Genomic DNA, 22333 nt, shown 5'->3' on the forward strand with positions numbered 1-22333 from the left:
AGTTGTGCCACAGGTATTTGAGAGGAGCTTCTATGAAACATCAACTTAACACTGGGTAGAAATCAAATGGCAGAAACTGCTACAGGTAAAGAAAAAAACACGTGATCTTCAGAAAGATCTATAACTTAGAGATCACTTAAAGTAAAAGCTTTACTTTTATTTTTAAAAATTATGTCACTTCAAAGTCAACTGACCTCAAGTGAACACACGGCTTCAGTCCAACTGAAAGCAGTGAGTGTAGTTACATTTTGTTAAATGTTCCATCATTTGAATGTTCTACAGTCATGTGGTCTTTACTCATTCATACCCTAAGGCAACACCATTTACATTTACATTGACTTTACAAGCTCTTTATGCTGCCAGGGATGCATGAGAGGGGCTGTGGCATACATGAGAATAAAGTTCAGCAAATTTATGAATGTACAAGTCTACTACCCACATGGTCTCCAATTTCTGCCAACAAGTAAATGCTCAAATGCTCAGTGGAGAAAAATCAATATGGCACAGAGCAGACAGAGATATCAATGAAAGTTAGAAACTTTCACAGACTCTGTGAAAGTTATTTTCCTCCCCCTCTCTAATTCCAATTTATTTAATATCTTACAGGGGGGCAAAAAATCTTTAAATTTAGAAGTCCACGATTAGCTGTACCAGAACACTGAAAAACAAAACCAGGAATTTTTATTCTTAGAATTAATTTCCCAACTTACAAAAATCTTCATAGGAGCTAAATTTAGCTATCAATATTAAATATTGCAACTACTAAAGAAACTAAGAAAACTAGATGACAAGGTTAGCCGAGAAAGATGAGCACGTTTGTAATACAACATTGGACCTAAGCCCACAGGTGACAAGTATTTCATTTATCAAAATAAACTGCATTCATAAGTGGCAATTCAAAAGGTTTTGAGTTGTAGTTTTTGGGGTTTTTTACACCCTTCATTTCCTTTCCTCATAAGCTGATCCTCTCAATTTTCTGTAATTTTTGAAATATGGAAAATAACGGTGAGGAATGTTAGGGCCTCCTTACAGAAAATACCACATTTAGAGGACACAGACAAACCTAGAGGCCATCACCTCACCTTTGCTTCTTTCTTCATCTCAGTTGTGGCATCCAGCTTTTCTGTTTAATCCTACTCTTTTTGCAAAGGAACCAAAGTTTTAATGATTCAAAATGAATCAATTTATAATTCACCTGCAGAAGGAAGTTGCTATGGCCATTCCTAAAACCAATTAGGATTGCCCTGAAACTGATACTGTACAGAAAGACAGGAAGTTTTCAAAAATTTTCCTAATTACCATTCCATTGAAAGTGCCAAAAATATTCTTTCAGGAGTATCCTTACCTCTGAATTAATTACTTTAATCAGGAAGAAAATGTGATAAACAGTCTTAGTTAACACAGAAAGTTGACGACATCTCTCTAGATACACTTGAATAGAAGGCTCTACCCTTTGCTGCAGTTTACTCCAGAAAAGAGTCAGTTCCCTAGAACAAGAGAACAATATTTCAGGGCCATCAATGCAACCACTAGTCTTATAACAAGAAATGCAAGGCTAAGAACAGTTTCCATTTTGTCTTTGAGAAAGGAAAAAGCCTGAAATTTATTTATTTACACCTTATCTTTTATTAAAATATCCACACTATTAAGTATCTAAATTTCAAAATTATGACAATGGCTCAATTCCAGAAGGACAGCTCAGAATAAAACCTGTATTACCACAACTTATGCTACATAATTTACTCATTATGTGGCCTTGGAAAAAAAGAAGTCTTGTACAGTAGTTTACTATTCACAGACTGGAACTGTATACTTCTGAACTCTTAGTAATTACTAATACCTACAGAAGATTGGCTTCTCTCTGTGGTAGATACACTTTTTCTAAAGCTACTCTGCTTTAAGAGCTGGACGTGACTGATTCAGCTGGGAATTAGCCCCTAAAGCCAAACAGTATCACAGTATCTACATTATCTTATTTGATGATTCCTCCTCAGGTGCAAAGAGCCAAAAGTACCTAGTACCTTGTGAAATGCTGTAACACCCAAAACTTTAGCAGAATCTCTTAAAGCAAAATCCTGCATTAGCGGTTTTCTCCTGCACATAAAACAGAGATGCACAGACAAAACAAATTCTTCAAGAATTATACAGGTTTGCTAGTTAGCAGAAGGAAATTAAAACCCTAACAACTCAAATATCTGCCAACAAAGACCAGTTAACTTGTTCCTACGTTAAGAAAGCAAGCCCTAAACAATAAGTATCTTCATCTAGCTTATTATTGTGGTTACAGTAGTAGTAAAGAGCTTCTTCCTTTCTAAGTTTGTTAGAAAAAGAAACACCGCGTTGTTACAGGACAGAAAGAACAGTACTTACTCATTAAATGCTGACATAATGCTGACCAGTTGCCTGCAGTTATTAAATTTCTTATTTCTATGGAAAAATTATTAACCAGCTATTGGTATTTGCCTCATCATACAGATACCCTTCAAATTCCTGCAATGGATGCTTATCTTGCAAAATCCATTTATTTTCTTTTCTAGCTTTCCAAGAGTCTTATCTCCTTTCTGTTTAGCTCACAGATTTTATCAAGCTAAAGAAAGTTAACTTATGGCTTATGTATCTTCCCCAGACTAAGTTTTTTTTCTTAGATAGAAAACAAGATTCAAACTCACCAGGCACAGTACATCTCCCCTTGCTGCAGCTGGCGAGATAGAAATGCTGCACATAGAATTAGAGCACTTTTTTCATCTCCATCAGATTCCAGGTTACAGATCATTTCAAGTGCATCTTTGCAATCTACTTCTGCAATCTAGAAGAGAAGAAAGAGAAGAACAAGACTCAGAAAGTGGTTGCATTTTCAAACACACAGTCACATAAACCTTTGCAAGACAATAATTCAGAACTTTAATTTAAGTTAGAGATGAGCTTGAAAGCAAATCTAGTATCAAAACTCATTATGCCACCAGAAAAACTGTCTTATTAGAGTGAACATAAACTTTTTTCTTAGATGTGACTTATTTGTATCTAGTGTCCCAGTCACCTAAGAATTTTAAAGTATATTAATTATTCATATATATCACATACATCTGGTAATAGTGATATGAAGACTTATAACTTTAAATTGCAGCTTAACACAAAAAAGAAAATTACTGGTAATTCTAATCCAGTTTACTTGTCAGTGATGTCACTACTGCTTTAATACAATGAGCTGGATGGTTAATGAATCTGAGGTTTAACATGACTGTTCTAGTACTTTTTAAAAAATCAAAGATATGAAGAAAAGGAAAGCTGTACAGTGAGAAGCAGGTCATCTGAATGCTGTTCTAGAGGAACACTACAGTCTGTGCAATATAAATTATTTGTGAAGTACCAATGGAAGTACTTAGTTTTATGGCAAATCAAAGGAAAAATCACAGCTGCCCAGTACTACTAGATAGCTATATCAGTACTGAATCAGTGCACTTGCTGTAACAATACTGTCTAATCTGATTCTCAGCTGACTGGTTTGATTACATCAATTAGTGCATCTGGCAGGACATGCTGGTATTTATTCTTTGACACCAGCAGTTGAAGAATAGCTTGACTATAACAACAGCACTGTTGGAAGTCTCTCTTGAGAAATCACAAGACCACCCAAAGCAAGAAACAGAAGTGCTCACCCAAACACCCAGCTGGTCCGGCACTCTGGGTAAGGCGGCAGCACAGCTGGATTGGGCACCACGGTATCCAGCAATCAAACTACAATTTTGAATAGTACAACTACTTATTTTCACACCTCTAAATTGACACTTTGTAAATATACTAATAGCCCTTCACTGAATATCACTGGAGGTTTAACAACCTCAAAGTCATCTTGTAGAGAAAACTGGATTTCTTAAAATGGAACAGTATAAATGTAACAGCAATTTAGACTGAAGGTCTGCTTTGCTCAGTGCCCCATCTCAGACAGGGACTGTCAATTAAAAGCTTAGAGAAGAATACAGCAAACCGAACTTATTATAAGGGAACTTCATTAAAAGCTTTTCCAGCCTGTCACACTTCTAAGGGACCCTGTTTCTAACAAAGGTTTCAACATCAAGTTTGTCAGTCTAGCATTTCACATACTGCAGGTCTGAATTCTTCACATTATTGAAGGAAACTACTAGGAAACCATGCTGAAAACTTGCTTAAATGTTACTTTCTTACCTAGTCTGAATGGATATAAAAATTTCCACACCGATAATATACTTTTTTGCACCTTTTTTTTACTATTTTCTTGCTGTTCTCACACTACAAAAATGACAGTCCTTCTCAGTTTTTAAGTCCACCCTGACATGTTAAAGCTTATCTGCTTTCTCTTAGTAAGACATGATCTTTCCAAAACTGTTAGCGATACTGCAAACAGTTAGCCAAAGCTGCTAATCTAAGCAATCCAAAGCTGAGAAATACCTGGATTAGGTTCTCTCTGATAACCCAGTATGAACTTGTATGTTATGGCATCCAAAGATACAAGGCTAACCCATTCCTTTTGTCCAGGGCATTCACAGTTCATTCACTGAACCAGCCCATTCTGTGTTGGGGCTGAGTAATGAAGGAAGCCTGTTTGCAGGGTCATAAATTCAAAGTTCCATTGCATGTCTCCAGCAAACAAAGGTAAGATTGCACAGCCCTGTCACAACCCCTCCCGAGCCTGTTCTGACAGGGTCTGCAGCAGCCAGAGCTGGGAGGAGAGCAAAACTGATCCAATTCTACTGAGTATCTGAAGAACGCGCTCAGTGAGAAACTGTCATCTTAGAATTTCATCTGTATCTAGGGCAGGAAAGTTTTCCAGCTCTAATCAGTGCACAACTCTTATCCCTTTAAGTTCAATGGCAATATGCTTAATATTTAACATAAAAAGATGACAGCAACAAAAAGACAGCAGAGACACTGGCAGACAAGAAAAGTGACATTTGCAGTTCGTTTTCCTTCAAGAAGGAAAAAGGCTCAGCTAAAACTTTGGAGTGAGAGATGAAGATGCCACCTGAAAGAATGCAAAAGAGCAAAGCTGTCATCTCCTCTCTGACTTCTGTATTTAAATTAGAAGGATTTTATATTACAAACCAGATCAAAGATCTGATTTCACCTTCAATTGCGCCCAGGAATTTAGGTGAAGTTACATTTATTCTCTGAACTGCAGGCAGCATCTAAAGGGCCCCATTCTATGTACTAGGTATACACAAAAAACAATATAGTTCAAGTAATAAGAGTGGGAAAATGATTAACTTCACTTTACTAAGGAGGTCTGAGGCAGAGTTTTATAATACTTTAAGCAAAATCAAGCACAAAGTTACAGCACAGCCAGAAAAGGCCCATTAATGACCTAATAATACACTTCCATGAGTGTTTTGAGTCATTACTCAGCTTAAAAGTGACTTGAATGAAAAGAAAAAAACACCAAAAATATTTTAGATCATATTTTAAAAGAAAAACCTATTCTATAGAACACCAGCTTATGATTACTGACTTTACTACCATTAAAGAAATAAGTCTAAGAAAAAAAAGTTCTTTATTATTTACTTACTTCTTCCATTAGCCTTTCATTTGGTGATCCTGAACAAAGACAGACCAGGTAGGTTTGTTTGAAATTGCCTTTGCCACTGATTTCTGGATGGTCAGAGCAGAGTTTTGCCAGGGCAGTAGCTTGCGTTAATTGCTTTGTTTTCATTAGGTGCTTAATACGCATATCCAGCAGGACAGGGCCTTCTGACACTAAAAATTCATTCACTTAAAAAAAAAGAAAAAAAAACAAAAAAAAAGAAAAAAAAAGCCAAAACATTACATGCATGTTACAGAGTTAACGGACTGCATTTACTCGTCATGGTTCACCCTAAAATTTACACAAATCAAAACAGATATACAAAAGATACGAAGCAAAGATGAGGGAAAAGCTTCTCAGTGAACTGCACTTCTTTATCATAAAGATTCCCTGTCACAGACCTTTTATATACTTGCAGGTTTTAATTCATTTTAATTTCTTGGCTAAACAGCTGCACACAAAACAGACTTAGAGACCAATAAATATTAAAATATTTAGATACCATTTAATTATAGTTCTACAGAAAGATAACACAAAGCCACTACTCTTAGATCCTCTGTACACTTGTGCTATGCCTTTGCTAATGTTGCCTTTTAAAGACCTTGCTATTGAAAGATATATGTGACAAGTACAGAAGTTTCTGAACCTGTTTTTATTGGTGTGAAATGTTTCGTATTATACACCCACAGAATACAGTCAAACACTTTATGGTTCTTCAACTAAAGAATTTTCCTTATTTAAAAAAAGAGGCATATCTTGCATACATTTGACTGTGCATAGTCTAAAACTCAAAAGAGACAGGTACTGAACTGGATTTTTCAAACATGCTCCCACCAGAGTTAAACTCTGTAGTCTACACTAACAGTCCAACTCTAGGTACTCAATAGAAGGCATAAAAATTCCACAAAAAGGGGAACACAGGTTAATGTTCTGAATCTTAAATATACATCTCGGGTCTCATTCAGATCTTCAAGATCAAAATTGCTTCAGCTTTGAAGCATGTGGTTTAGTACTACCTCTGGAACATTTAAAGTCAATTATTAAAACTAGACACATAGACAATCACTTTCTCTAATCCTTTTGACATCATTCCCACCCTGTCTTCACAAGGTAGATATATACTCTATAAAAAACCCCTTGGTTTTCAATTGCCCTCACTTCAATTTCATAACACATTCTCACGTCTTTTAAAACCAGCAGACTTTTTCTACTGATTTTGGTTTCTTTTGTGAAAACTAGCACATTCATGATATGCTTTCAGTATTAGGATTAAAATCTTGATCATTTCTGAATGAGATTTTTTCCAACCTTTGAGTAGTCCCAAAACCTTTTAGTCATCTGCAGTGCTCACTTTGACACATTTTGATAGGAACTGTCATCATATACCTTTTAATTTCCTCATCCTCAATTTCACCTAAATCATGTTGCCCATTCACTTAATTTATATTTTCTTGACTTTTCAAATCCTGTTTCAATTTGATGAAGTAACTACTTTCAACATCTAAAAAATTAATTCTCTCTGTAATACTTGAACTAGTAGAATACAAAACATGGTTTAATTAAAAAAAAAGTTCATCTCATTCTTTGCTTCTTCCCATACTATTTAATTTGATTCACTACTGTCTTCATTTCATGATTTCTCCTTCTTCTAGCTGCTTATATGGAACATTACTAAAAGTCCATCTTGAAATCAGAATCAGGTCAACCATTTTCTTTACCATTTTAATGCACAAGACTTTTAGGCAGAAAATGTTGCCTTTTGCAGAAATCAGGCCTGTTAAACCCCATCATTATCTTTCAGGCATTTTCAGATCTATGGTTGAATTATCATTTCAACCAACTTCTTAGTTATTTGACCATACACTTGTACCCTGTTACAGATGATCAGCAATGGCTAACTGATGTGTAAGAATATTCAAATCAAATGAGCTCCTTCTTCCTTTCCCCATGGCAATGAAGGTACGACCAGATTTGTATGTACGCAGTAACAAAGGAAAACCAGAGCACACTAACAGACAATGAGTAAACATTTTTTTGTATTTATTAGAGGACATTCTAAGCAGCAGATAAATGTTCCTTTAATGTCATTACCAATGCATTATAAAAGACATTCACACTCCTGCCAACCCACAAATGACCCTGTGACTAACCACATTCAATAGCCTAGCCTTGCTCTTCCTCCACCAGGAACCAATAATCCCTTCACCCACAACGTTTAGTCCTGGATAGTCTGTCTGGAATAACATTGGAACATTTTACCTTATTTCTGTAACAAGATACAGGAAGACCTTAGACTTTAAGAGACATTGGTAATTCAAGATGTTTCACTCCGATTTATTACTATAATTGCTGCATTTAATATTGTAAACATTACATTCTATCTGCTAGCTCTCAGTAATCCCTTTCCTTTAGTGTTTACTGCTTCAGCCAGCCTACCTTGCATAAGCATCAGCACATTTTCTGTTATCTTCTCAACAAGACACAGGAAGACCTCAGGGTTACCAGTTACATATTAGCTCTTAAGCCTTTATTCAAATCCCAGTGATTATAACCATTATGTTTAACATCTGAAAGCTCATTCAAAACAAGAATTTTAATACATTTGTTTTGTAACTGAACTAAAGCAGACATTTTAAGAAAAAAAACAGTGCTGGGACTACAGGACTAAGTTTATGGTGGGGAACAGTCTTAAGGATAAGATTTTGAGGTTACTGAGGAAGGTTTTGTTTATTTTCAAATATTTGGATAAATATATTTTATTGTACAATGTCAATTTCAAAAGTTATTGTGGACAAATTGCTAGCCTACAATATCAATAGTAATTTATAAAAAGGCTTTGAGACACAAGTGCTCTTCTAGAAAAAATCACAACCTTTATGAGTGTAAACCCTGACATATTTAATGGGAACAATTATTGGAAAAAATATTGAATTAATTTTTGTGCAATGCTCCCTCATCCATTAAAATTCACAAGTATGTTTGTGCAAGGTGTGCAAAATTCATATAAAATTACAGAACATGAGGGAAAATGAAGATGTGCAGATAGCATCTGACAGTGGTATTACAATCTACTAAGTCTAGCAAATGAATTTAGACAGACTGGGATCTAACCTTTTGGACAGTTTCCCTCTGATTCCCTTGAATTCCACAGCTGGCATATCAGGTCCTACTACCAAGTGATTCCATGCCAAGTTCACAAGAAGGATATGAACTTTTACTACAGGAATTGCTTGTACCATACACGGACTAAACCAGAGAAAACGTAATCCACAGATTAGCAGCACATGAGAGCACGAATAAACTCCAGGCACTAACAGGTTCTCTGTGGAAAACAGTCCAGATTAATGCCATGTTTTAGCTGATTTAAAGAGCACAAAGAATATTTGCCTTACAAAGCACTCATAATCCTACTACCAGACCCCTCATCAGATGTAGCATAGGTACAGATTAATCCACCACCTTTATGTCTTATCAGCCTTGCTTTAGCCAGGGAGGATGAAGCCAGGAGGTGAATATACACATGGACAATCCATCTCCAAGAACTTCAGCTGCTAGTCAGGAAACAATGTACTGGGTTTGGCTGGGGTATGGTTAATTTTCTTCACAGTGGCTGGTACAGGGCTGTGTTTTGGATTTGTACTGAACACAGTGATGATGATGTGGAGATGTTTTTGTTATTGCTGGGCAGGGCTTACACAGCCAAGGCCTTTCCTGATTTCTGTGCTGCCAGGCTGGGGAGGCTGGGAGAGCTTGGGAGGAGACACAGCCCAGACAGGTGACCCCAGCTGACCAAAGGGACATTCCAGACCATGGAACATCACGCTCGGTATATAAGGCAGGGAGGAAGGAGGAAGGGGAGGACGTTTGCAGCGATGGCGTTTGTGTTCCCAAGTGACCCTGAGGTGTGATGGGGCCCCGCTCTCCTGGGGATGGCTGAACACCCGCCTGCCCATGGGAAGCAGGGAATTCATTCCTTGCTTTGCTTGTGTGCATGGCTTCTGCTTTCCCTATGGAACTGTCTTTATCTCAGCTTATGAGGTTTCTACCTTTCCCTTCCTATTCTCTCCCCAGTGCTGGTGGTGGGGGAATGAGAGAGTGGCTGAGTGGGGCTTTGCTGCTGGCTGGGGTTGAGCCATGACACGTCCTCCGTCATCTTCAAGTGTTAGTCCATATGTGCATTCACACTGTGAGTGACTCTGAACTGACTTGATGCTTTCCAAATCTACCAGGAGCTGGGACTCAGAATCCTTCATGCAAACATCTCAGCACAATTCTGTTGAATGCAGCATCAATCCTAGATGCCTCTGTGGTGGCACAGTGTCTAGAGAAAGGGTACAAGAAGTTCCAGATGGCTGCTTTGAATATACCCAGGATGAAAACACGTTTTTCTTCTCTCAAAACTGAGGCTACTCATATCATTCAACTTCTGGTGACAGGTGCTCTAATTATTGAAAATAGATCCACGTTGGCTGTTACATTCTGCCTGTTATCCACCTTGACAATCTCTGGATAGTGATGGTTGTATCCAGATTCTCCTTTCAGTGAGATATTCTTTAGATGCCTCCCTACTACATTTAAACTTATGAAAAATTCAAGAACCCAACTCTTGGCATCCAGGTTTAAATCTCTAAGGATAATTAGAATTAAATACCAAAAAAGCAGCAGCAGCCTAGCTTTTCATAAGGTTATCAAAGATCCTTTTCCTCTAGACAGTTCCTCCACTCACCCTCTGTATCAGCAGAGGAGATACCAATGACAGTTTTGAAGGATTATACCATCACTACAAGAAAATTATAACTTCGAGGATGGCAAAGTTCATGCTAAAGAGCACAAGCCACACTGACAGAAATTAAGGATGGAAGTGCAGTGTTTTAACATTGCATAGGCTATGGCATAACCTTAAACACTTTGGTGTACTTCAACTTTCAGTCTTCAGCACACTGAGCAATAAGGCTACACAGACAGCCACATGACTTCAGGAAACCTAATTTTCAGTTGTCATTAATTCAGATCAGTTTCAATTCTAGATTAATATCAGTCCTGATCTCACATTAAGCCATCTGTAGTTCAGGAGGAGGCCAGTAAGACAAAAGACCCACTATGATGTGAGAAAATTAAGACAACTTTACTAAGGTTTCCTTCCATAACCAATTAATGAAGTGGAGAAATGTAGAAAATTCCTCTCTCCAAATACAAGTGTTTCTTATCTTCAGAAAAAAAAAAGTCATGCAGGTGAAACCTGAAGTAATAGCAGGTCCGGTCACCATGCAAATGCAATGCAACGCAATGTCTGATAGCAGTGCAGGACCTGTTCCCATGGGACTCTTACAAGAAATTCCTTAAAGATGGTAAAGTTAGCTCTCCTGAAGTCCATGGTCACAATCTTACTTACTGCCTTGTGTCCTCCTCATCCAATACTGAACTCATGAGCAGGGTCTTAAAAAGACTCAAATAGAAGGCAATTAAATATTAATTAAACCTCCCTCTTACCCGTACCTTACAAGTTACAACGGCAGCAGTGTGGTTGAGAGGAAGCTAGTAAAGGAGCACTCTGTGGGACTCTGAGGACTACATACTAATCCAAAGTCTGCATTAGGTGTAGAATAAGTAATTAAAAGAAGCAACAAAATGCAAATCTTGTGGAAGAGTATGCCCAACTTCTGGAAAAAAAAATTGAAAATAATTTTTTACATTTACTGGACTTATCCAAGAGAGCTGTGGTAATTTGAATACAAGGAGACCCAACTTGTTTTCTTAAAGCACTAAAAGAAGTCCATCAAATCCCTAAAGATACCAAGCTCTCTTGGCAGTAAAAAGAAGAGCCTTGTACAGATAAATTATCAGTTACTGGAAAAAGAAAAAAAAAAAAAAAAAGAAAAAAAAACCAAACAAACTCTCAGTGGGTTTCTGTAGGATCTGTACCAGGGATGGGCTTTGTCCAGCACATTTATAAACATTTGGAAAAGGGCGGAGAACCATGACAAAATATGCTGACAAAAGCAGGGTAGTAAAAACATGCCAACAGTCCATAACACAGCATACCAGATAAAATTAAAATGTTGACAAAACCCCCAAAATGATTTTCATGGAGGAAAAAAATACAAGCCTAAATGTACATACAGGCATGATAGGGGAAAAAGCTAACACTGAAATAGGTACTAGTCCTCAAAAAAATGTCTTGTTTAGTTCTGATTTAAGAAAACATTGGTTCAATGCTCAGTCAAGAAGCAAGGCTAATGTTATAAAACTATTATTATTAAATATTATGAAAGGAATGTTGCAGAAAGCAGAAAATCATATTCACTGCTGAATAAACCTTTAGTTCCCCATAGAAAGAATGAGACAGTAAATTTGGAAGACATGTAAGACTACAGAAGAGAGAAGATGAGATATGATAGCAGTCTATCGAATCAGGTCTTGTGAGGCATTCATTAAAAAATGTGAGAAGAGTTAACTTGTTAATAGATAGAAAATATCATATGAAATAAGCAGGTACCAGGCTAAAAGGAGGCAGACACTAAGAGGAACTACTTCACTTGATGTAAGAACTGTGCAACTTTGCCATAGAGCTTATGCGTGATGCTTTATACAGATTCTAAAACAATTTAGTTAAAGAATTAAAAAAACAACTAAGATTTATTCACACAAGGATACCGCTTCTGAATTGCAGGGACCAAAACAAAAATAACCTATCAGGGCACTATCCTTGTAAGCCTCTGCTGATCACATACCCTTCCCCATGCAACTACTGTTAGCCATTCTCAGAACTCAGGTCTCAATGAACTTCAGTAAAGGTCCTCTTGGCATTCATAACTGAATAAATGACATTCTCATTTAAAAAAATATATGCAGTTTTTAATTTTTTGTTTATGGCAAATAAATTTTGCATATTAGTACTGAACTTACCCCATCGTAAATTAGCCTGTATGTAAACTCCCTTCACATGGCTTATAAAGAAAATGGCAAGAGAATTTGAGGCATGATTATGTTTTATGCAAAATACCAACATTAAATTATTTGTATGTTACCATGAACATACTATCTTAATAGTTCAGAAAATGCTACATGCATATTTATTTATATAGCTTATAAATTACCACAAACTGTATTGAACAAAAAACTTCCATTGATCATAATAATATTTCAATATACCATGAAATTGAAGTAAATAACTCTAAATTTTACCTTTATCTGGGTCCAATTGTTCCTGGGACAGAATACCACACAATACTGGGTTCTTCCACACTCCCTTCTCTTGTGTAAGTGTTGTTAAAATGTGCAGTTCCTGGCTGCCATTTTCCATCAAGTTTTTATGAGCCACCTGAATAATATATTTTACAAAACAAGGTATTGTTTTAAAAAGACATAAATAATGTGTCTTTCATACTCCTTTGTACCTTATGTTATCACATTAATGCCTTACCAGATGGAGAGTTACAAGTATAACAAAACAACCTTAACCTTCAGCCTATACAGGTTTTACTTCTGCCTCTGTTGCCTGAGATATAAGCTGAGAAACCAAAACAACTGAGTGCTTCAAACTCACCTTGAGATTTATTAACAGGGCTACTTCTGAAATTTCTGAAACTAAATTTTGAAAAAGGCCTCTCTTTTAAAAATGGATGAGCAATTTCTCTAGTCCACATATTGTTCTGGTACCAGGTACTTAAACTTTATCTTCCCAAGCTCTTCAGCGGCTCAAATTCTACGTACTGGAGACAGTGAAAAAAAAATTTTTATAATGTCGAAAGATTTTAGCTCTTAAGATCTCACTGCATAGTTCTATGCAAATATGAATAAACAGGCTGGAGTCTTAAAATCAATTAAAATGTCTTCCATGGTATTTATATACTAGAATAAATTCTGTGAGCAGATGTACATTTGGAAGCAAAACAAATACCTGCAAAAATCTGTGGCTTAAGTAGCAATGCACAACTTACACTGGTCCTTAAAAAAAAAAAAAACAGCCAAGAAATGGCTCATTTTTCTTTTACTTTTCCACCTGCTCTCAAGGCTGTGGAACTCTCCTCAGCATCAAACACATCTCTTTAGAGATGTGTTTGCCTTTTATAAATCAATTCTTTAGAATTGATTTATATAAGGCAATTGCTAGTCAGAATTCACTCTAAAATAATCAGCCTTTCATCTTCCCATGTCATTTAGGCTCAGAATCCTGAGGTAACTGTATCTGGTCTTTTCATTATTATCCTTTTCTCTCCCTCCCCCACTTTCTTTTTTTTAAAAACAGTATGCTGGACCTCCCACTACGTATTTCTGATAAATACTGAGAAGCAGAACTTGTTCCAACACCCTCCTTTAATGCAGTGCTCAAACCTTAACCAGCCAGTGCCCTGTGAGATTTAAAACCCTTCAGTATCAACTGAAGTTCGTAAGTTTCAAACATACAACCATATATAGTACAGAATGACGTATATGATAATATTTAATTTCTAAGAGTGTTAATAGTGAACTATATTTTAAAACATGAATCTTATTTCAATAATCTATAGCTATTTTTTTTTTCTCCACAGCTGCTGCATGCAGACAGATGATATTACCTTCAGCAATTACTGCAGAGTATGCAGGATTTCCAGCTGAAGGCCTTGCTCGTTACAGACAGGCTACACACTTAATATCCCTAGGTTTCCAAACCATTCTGAAAAGCTATTTTCTTTATTTTATGAACTAAACTCACCTGTACAAAAGCCTGAAATTCTTCCCATTTATTTTCAGGTAAGTCCAGAGGCAGACACAGTAGAAGTTCAATACAGCTTCTGGAAGTCAAAAAGGAATATTATTTGAGGAAATTTTTGATGTTGAAATTGTATAATCAACAATTCCTTATTCTAATATCAAAATAGTTGTTTGAAACACCAGCCACAGAACAGTTTGCTTTTTTGAACACAGAAAGAAAAAGAGGCCACAAACACTCTTGCAGAAAATGTAAAAGCAAGTTCTCTAAAAGACACTATTAAAAAAAAACAAACATAATTGAATCCAACTCTGTAAAAGCCTGTGCAAATTGATGCCCTTTCAGATTGTATGCAGATCAATAATAGCAAAGTGTTTCAAGCCAGGAATGTTGGCTTGTCCTAGGTCAGGAATCCTTCTTGCCTTAATTCAGCAACCAGATATTCTCCCATACATACAGGTGCTCATAACTGGATTGGGAAAACATTTAGGCAATGACAAGTTAATATCATACAGACTGGTTTCAGTAACCAAACCACCATACTCACAGTGCTAAACGTTCAAGCACAAAGGCAACGTTTTCACACTCAGAGGTAAGGTAAGGTCGTGCTTTAACATAACTTCGGATAGCCACCGTGTACACCTCCAACAGAGGCAGAGGATCTTCTGATGTCTTCCACTTTTCTGCATATTCCAACAAAGTCTATTTAGGAAAAAAGAAAAAACAATCCAAAAATCAGGAACAAATGTAAGTTTAAAATTTTAAATTTCTCACTAGTAGATCTCCTTAATATGAATTACATATTCTCAAAGCATGCTTTTTTCCCCTTAAAATTTACTGTTTCATTAACAACTGACACTTAGACTCCACACACAATCATTCTCTGATCATATAAAAATGTTATGACTGACACTTCCTCCCTGTGGTAACATCATATGATTCATTTTATATTCCTATTATCCAAATACAGAAGCCTGAATAGCATATCATAATTAAGGGTCATTTTTAGACATTCATCTCCACATTTCAGCTTCTAAAGCAAGTAAATTTGAAAGCATTAGTCTTTATTTTAATTTTCTACTTCCAGGAACAATTTTGCTTTTCCCCTGCCTTGCCACCTTGAAGATACAGGTATCTTCAGAACATTGCTTTTTACGGGCTCTGAAAGGAATATGTTCTATGCATTTTAAAGATACCATCTGTACATCAAAATCTCATTAGTAAAAAAAGTGGTTTCCTACTTGCCACATGAATACCTACAAATCGTGATTTCAAACTAAAACTCATGAAAGTGATGAAATAAACATCAGCAACCAAAGTGCAGAAGACTTCTATTCATTTCAGTCAATGCTGCGGGACTCAGACACACATTTAGGCAGAGTCATCATCCCAACCACATCCCCCCATGGATCTCTGCTATCATGCCTAGGGTAATTTGATGGATTGCAAACTCATCCTTACACCAAGGCAGGTTGCATGGAGTCTGTCATATTACAATGACCAATTTTGCTGTCTGCTTCTTGAGGGGCATAACATGCAGAAAGCTGAGAATATAAGAGAGCAGTTTTGGCTGTCTGACACCCCACCAAAAGCAGGGCCATTATGATATATAGTTTGGAGGAATATGTTGATGGAGCTGTGTCTATCCTGAAGAACAGAGACTCTATAGCCTTTATAGGCAACCTGTTTCTGAGTGTTTAGAATTCCATTTATTAAGATTTTCCTCCACCAGTACCTAGAGAAGCAGTCCCACAGGTTCTCAACAGAGGGGTTAATCCCCCTCAAACTGGTGCTACCACAGCTGAGAGTGTAGCAAGTGCTCAGCCAGGGCACACTGGAGCTGCTCAGAACAGCTGGGCTGCTGCCCCAGAGCTGGTCCCAAGCCTCTACTGGTGGCATGGGGCCACACTCCCTCCCACCCTCCAGCTTTGTGCTCACCTTGGCCAAACTCAGTGCATTCCCCCCAGATGCTGAGCTCCCTCCCAACAGTCTCTCTGACCTCTCTCTTACCTTGCTTGCTCCTACCAAATCACTATCATCCACAAAAGTGCTGAAGATATGCTCTGTCCCTTCCTTCAGTTAGTAATAAAGAAGTTAAGAGACTATTTGCTCCAGTATTGAGCTTTGATAGGAAGCCACAAGCAGCTGGCTGCCATCTGGACTTTGTATTACTAAGTGTTTGGGACCCACACTTCAGGCAGGGGACTATTTCATAGACTTATTTATAGGAATACTATGGGAAATGAAATAATAGGACCTGCTGATGTCTGTGTCTGGCAGAAAAACATCTGCTATTATCCCCTTGTATGCACAGAAGGAAATCAGGTTTGTCAGTGTGAAAGCATGTTACAGAGCTCATTGTGTCAAGGACATTTAGCAAAAGTCACAGTTCTCTTTTTTTTTTTTTTTTTTTTTAAGGTCAGCTGTAATTAAACTAATTTTGACAACATTTTTTCAATTCTGGCAAGGTTTGTTCTGGTAAGGAAAATCAGAGCCCTCTGAGCAACAAAGCTCTTCTGCTACAGAGTTTCCCACACACCTGAATAAGAAACAGAATAAAGTGGTTCTCAAATTATTTAACAACAAATGTTGAAAATTTGTTTAATTTCTAACATATTAGTACAACTATCTAAAAGAATTTGCTATATTTGGGATACAATGCAACTCAAATGATAAAACAGAACTTGGTGCAAATTTATGTATCAGAAAGTAAGAAAACCAATGTTAACTATTTTAGAAATGCAAGCCATCATATCAAAAAAAAACAAGACAAAACAAAACTAGGTTTATTCCTGTCTTCAAATCTAGTTTAGCTAAAAAGCTAAGCTTAAGTTAAATTCAGCATTGTCTGTCTGTACTGCCTTAGTCAGTGGTAATATTAAGAACATACTTTAAATTCTTATATTTTAATATCCAAATAAATCCTCCCAATAAAAAATGTCAACTATACTGAACTGAATCAGAAATCTGTTTCATATGGTCATTTGCAATTACAATACCATCACCACATTACATATCATTCACCCAAAACAAAAACCCAAAGGTATCTCATTCAAGGACATAAAAGGTAAGAAATATGAAAGCTTTGGCAAAGCGCTGCATTAAAGGTTTGGTTTTAAAGGTGATCTTACCACACAATCAATATGTAAAGAAGTTACATACTCTATCCCTCTCCTGCAGCAGAAAATGCTTCTGAGCATCGAGTACTTCCTACTGGAACCCTTAACCTGACTGGAATATGGTCTGTTTTACTGTAACACTCAATTTGATGCTCTCGTAAGTGCAGCAAAAAAGCTTCACAGATCATTGTAGAGAAAAGATGGAAGAGCAAAACAGAGATGAAGCATGTAAGAAAAAACAGAGGAGGACTAGATAAACAAGCTAACAATATTAGCAAACAGTATTTCAGTACCTCTTGGCAATTTTGCTCAATGCACTAGAATGATCAGATCAGAACAAAGCAGTTGCCTTCAAAGAATCTTGAAAGAAACTCCAGCAAAAAAGTCTCCCTTTGTCCTAATACTCTCATAAACAGAAGTATACTGTGATTTCCATTACTGACTTGTCATATGCAACATATTTAAGGATGCTAGTGGCAAAACAGCAAAGCTGAACAAAAAACAGCCCAGGAAAGTATACTTTATATTCTTCACTTTTTGGGTCTTGGAGCAGTGTTTTGGATAGAAAAGGTAATAACTTCTTCCCCTTGTCTAGCTGATGTAAGTAGTCACATTAAAAGAGTGAATAGCATAAGCTTCAGTTTACATGAAAGCCAGAGACCTGTAAAAGTAACCCTCTCTCCTCAAACTGATGTTGTGTCTTGTTAAGAATTCACTAGAGCAATCAATACTGCACCTTTTACGGTATAATACTTGCAGAAAATTTAAAATAAAAAGCACAGTCATATAATCCTTTTTCCTTTTGGAGTAAACTTTTTCTTCTTTTAAGTGTTTTGGAATGACTTGCATTTTTGTACTGGAGAAAACACCACACAAGTGCTTTTTGTTGAAAGAGTATTACAGCATAACTGATTTCACACTTGCTTAAAAGACAATTTTCCCAGTAAAGGGAAAATGTGAAAACAAGTCGCTGGTGAGACTGAATAAAAGAGGGACAAACATACTAATCTGAAATTCGGCACAGCTTAGTGTTCATATTGATTCACAGATATGCTGGGAAAATTCTTTGCATTAGTTTGGAATGCTTCTTAGCTCAGACAATTAGCTTTGTAATTGGTGATAAATAGTTAAAACTAACACCGTCATATAGAATTACTTCCCTTTCTGAATAATTTGAAAAAACATACTTCTCTTTTTAGACTAAATATATATTAAAAAAACCCCAAACCAAACCACAACAATAACCAACCTCCCAAGTGGTAGCTAACATATAAGACCAAGGCAGTAGCACCTACTTTTACTCATGTCCTCTTCAAAAGACCACAGCAAACAGCAAGATTAATGTAAGCTTTGGTAAATTAAGGACATTTCCAACTTTGCTACCAAGCCAAGAAACATATCCTGGAATTGTCCAAAGTGTGGAGGACAAGAAAGAAGAAGAAAGGGTAAGAAAAAAGAAGGAGGCAGGAAGATATAACTAAACAATTGGTTGTTTGAGAAGTGTGACTGAAGAATATTGAGAATATTCTCACCTGCCATTGCAAATATGAGAACCTAAGGAAGAAACCGTCAGGCTCAGTAGAGAGACCCCAATGGCAAGTGACCACTGAGACCTGCAGCAACAAGATCAGGAGATCTCAAGTTTCATGGTCAGTGGTCAGCATGGTAAAGAACCACCAGGTAGGCAGTATACCATCCAATCTGCACATGGGGGGATACCAAGACTGCTGACCCATTATGACACAACCAAGCAGAAATTCTCCCAGACAAATAGGAACTTTGCAGAAATACCATGTAGTCATTAATACCAGAAAATTGGATAATAGAAGAATTATAAAAGCACTGGCAGAAACTATGACAGTCCAATAAAGACCACTTCAATCTACATTCAGATTATTAAGAATAAACTGAAGCAAATAAAATCTAATTTTTAAGATCTGAAGTTCATTTGCAGTTAGTCAAAATAGTTATAATCAACAGATTGGCAAATTGTCAGAATACACCATCTAACAAAAAGTATTCAGACTGTTGGTGACCTGTTACTACCATCTTTTTAAAGTGGCAAACACAATGTAAAAAGGAAGAAATTTGCACTATAAAACAGTGGCAGTAATTTCAGCATTAAATAGTGCTATTTTTATCTCATATATATAGATCAGCCACTTCCAAGCCATTATGTGAACTATATTAAGCATTTACACCCACCACACCCTTCAAAAATATTCCTCAGTATGACAGATTTCCTTGTCTGGATGTCTTTAGACTATACAGCGCTGCCATTATACAAAGAAAATCAAATTCATTCTGCTTTGCTTAATGAATCAGTGTTGTGCTCTGCTTACAACCATAAAAAGAAAGAATTTTACCCCCAGCCCTGGGCCTCATTAAGTTATTTATCTCCCTAGTCAGGACATGCTTGTTAATCAAGCCAAGTACTGCATTCTGAGCACAGCAGCAAAAGTTTTGCTTCTCTTTGAGACTGAAACAGGCATTTTATTTTAGCAGCAGCTTACACAGTCAAGAATCCTCTAAAAGTGGAATGATCTTGACCTGTACAATAAAAATATGTACTATACCTGTGATTTAAACTGCAAAAAAATATACAACCACAGGTAAGGTTCAGACCTTACTTTTCAATCTTTATCAGAACCCTTACAAGACTGTTGCTGTAGCAACCCACCCACCAGAGAATGCTGTACTGAACAATCTTCTTTGCTAAAACTAGCCCTACAACACCAAAGCAGTGGTAAAATATGTTTCATATTAAAAGGCAGCATTATTAACTGTTAACAGAAGTTACACGTGTATGGTCCACACCTACATGTTTCTTCAGCTCTGAAGAACAGATTCTTACCCTGAACACACCTGAATAAGGGTATGTTTACTTAAATTTATGTAAGGACATGCCTGGGACTGTCCTTTTCATTCCCTGCTACACCCAAAGGACAAAGAGGCTGGGAAAGTGACAGACAGTGGTCACACAGGTAAGCCGCACCTCTCAAACAACTGCAGTTAAGTAGCAAAACCTTTATTTCAGTGACTTTCTTCAAGCACATCCACACAGGAGAAAATCCAAACAAAATGACACAACTGTATTATGTGGAGATGAGTCTTAGGGAGCTGCACACAAAGAGTGGCTGAAGGAACTCTCTCCATGAAATAAACTCCACAGTGGCAGAGGCAGCAAAGCAATGACAGAGCTCCACGCACACAGGCAGGCAGGTGCAGGAGCTCCAGCACTTCTCAGTGAGATCACTCTGCCACTTGCTGTTCACATGGAGCACTCCCACAGAGGCAGGGCTCCTCTTGACACAACCTCACCTCTCACTCCACCAGTACCTGCCAACAACCACCCGATACAAAAGAGCAGCTGCCTTCAGAGGAACCACCAATGGCCTGATTCAAGAAAACACATCAAGCTTTATTCAAAGCTGGTGAAGTATAGCTTCTGCTATCATGAACAGAAATTTCAAAGGAAAGTGAGGGTTCCAGTCAAGAAAGGGTAACTGAAGAAAACCAGTGGAGCAAGTCTCCCATATAAACCATGCACATGATTTAAGAATATTTTTCTTGGCTTAAGATTCTCCCCTGTGAAGGTGACAGGTATGTTCTAATAACCAGTCACAGCTTGTGTCACTAGATGATGGACCATGAGGAAATGAAAATCAATTGGAGATCCGGAGTTTGGTATCACCACACAGAGGAAGATGGAGAGAGATGCTGTACACTGTAATGAACCAGATAACATAACCACTTGAATCAAATCAAGTTCCACTGACTGCTCTGGACTGGTTTACAATTTGATGCTTAGTTTTAAATGGACTGAAAAGAAGAAGACATATAGCATAGTTTGATCCAGAGTAAGTGTCCCTGAGGACTTAATCTTGGGACCAGTGCTTTTCAATATCTTCATCCATGACCCAGACACTGAGATCAAGAGTACCCTCAGCAAGTTTGCAGATGATACAAAGCTGAATAGTGTAGTTGACATGAGAAGAAAGGGATTCTACCCCGAGTGACTTGGACAAGCTTGTGAACTGCATCTACAAGAACATCACGAAGTTCAACAAGTCCAAGTACAAGGTGCTGCCCATCGGTCAGGGTAACCCCAGATGTGAGTACAAACTGGGAGAACTCATTGAGATCAGCCCTGAGGAAAAGGACTTGCTTGTTCTCATAGATAAAAAGCTGAACATAAGCCAACAAGGTGTGCTCAGAGCCCAGAGAGCCAACTGCATCCTGGGCTGCACCATAAGAGGAGTGGCCAGCTGATCAAGGGAGGGGATTCTCCCCCTCTACTCTGTCCTTGTGAGACCCAGCCTGGAGTGCTGCACCCGCGGTCCTCAGCACAAGACAGACATGGACCTGGCTGAGCAGGTCCAGAGGAGGCCACATAGATGATCAGAGGAATGGAGCAGCACTCCTATGAATAAAGGCTTGGAGCTGAGGTTGATCAGCATACAGGAGAAAAGATTCTGGGAAGACCTCACTGTGGCCTTCCAGTATTTAAGTGGGGGGGCAAGAAATTTTGTATGGGGAGATAGCAACAGGACAAGAGAAATACTTTTAACTGAAAGCAGGTGAGTTTGGATTAGATGTTAGAAAGAAATTCTTTACTCAGAAGGTGGTGAAGTCTCATCCCAGGCACTGCTCAAGGCTGGGCTGGATGGGTCCTGTGCAACCTGATCTAGTGAATGGCATCCCTGCCCATGGCCTGGAACTAGATGATCTTAAAGTCCCTTCCAACCCAATCCATTCTATGATTCAATGAACTTTGCACAATCAGGCTCCACAGGTGGTCATGAACCTGACCTTCACTTAAGAGTGACTTTGATCTCCCAGTCCCTGACTTATGGTGAGACAATACATGAAAATGATTTGTGCTATCTTATTCCTCCCTATAAGATTATAACCTAGAGAAATTAAAAAGCAGGGGAAGAGATATAATGATGATTTCTTTCAGTATTT

General features: G+C 37.5%; 1 protein-coding gene across 1 annotated transcript in view; it reads right to left on the minus strand.

Annotated features, from left to right (window-relative positions):
* The window catches only part of ZNF292 (zinc finger protein 292), a 54853-nt gene that overhangs the window by 13984 nt on the left and 18536 nt on the right, over positions 1-22333 (minus strand). The window contains exons 2-7 of the mRNA XM_066547353.1: positions 14794-14948; positions 14250-14328; positions 12740-12875; positions 5540-5742; positions 2670-2806; positions 1346-1487 (exon numbers count right to left, since the gene is read on the minus strand). Of these exons, the coding sequence (XP_066403450.1) occupies positions 1346-1487; positions 2670-2806; positions 5540-5742; positions 12740-12875; positions 14250-14328; positions 14794-14948 (852 nt within the window). The remainder of the gene's footprint in view (positions 1-1345; positions 1488-2669; positions 2807-5539; positions 5743-12739; positions 12876-14249; positions 14329-14793; positions 14949-22333) is intronic.

The sequence above is a fragment of the Molothrus aeneus genome, chromosome 3 (assembly GCF_037042795.1).
Source record: "Molothrus aeneus isolate 106 chromosome 3, BPBGC_Maene_1.0, whole genome shotgun sequence".
Lineage (NCBI taxonomy): Eukaryota > Metazoa > Chordata > Aves > Passeriformes > Icteridae > Molothrus > Molothrus aeneus.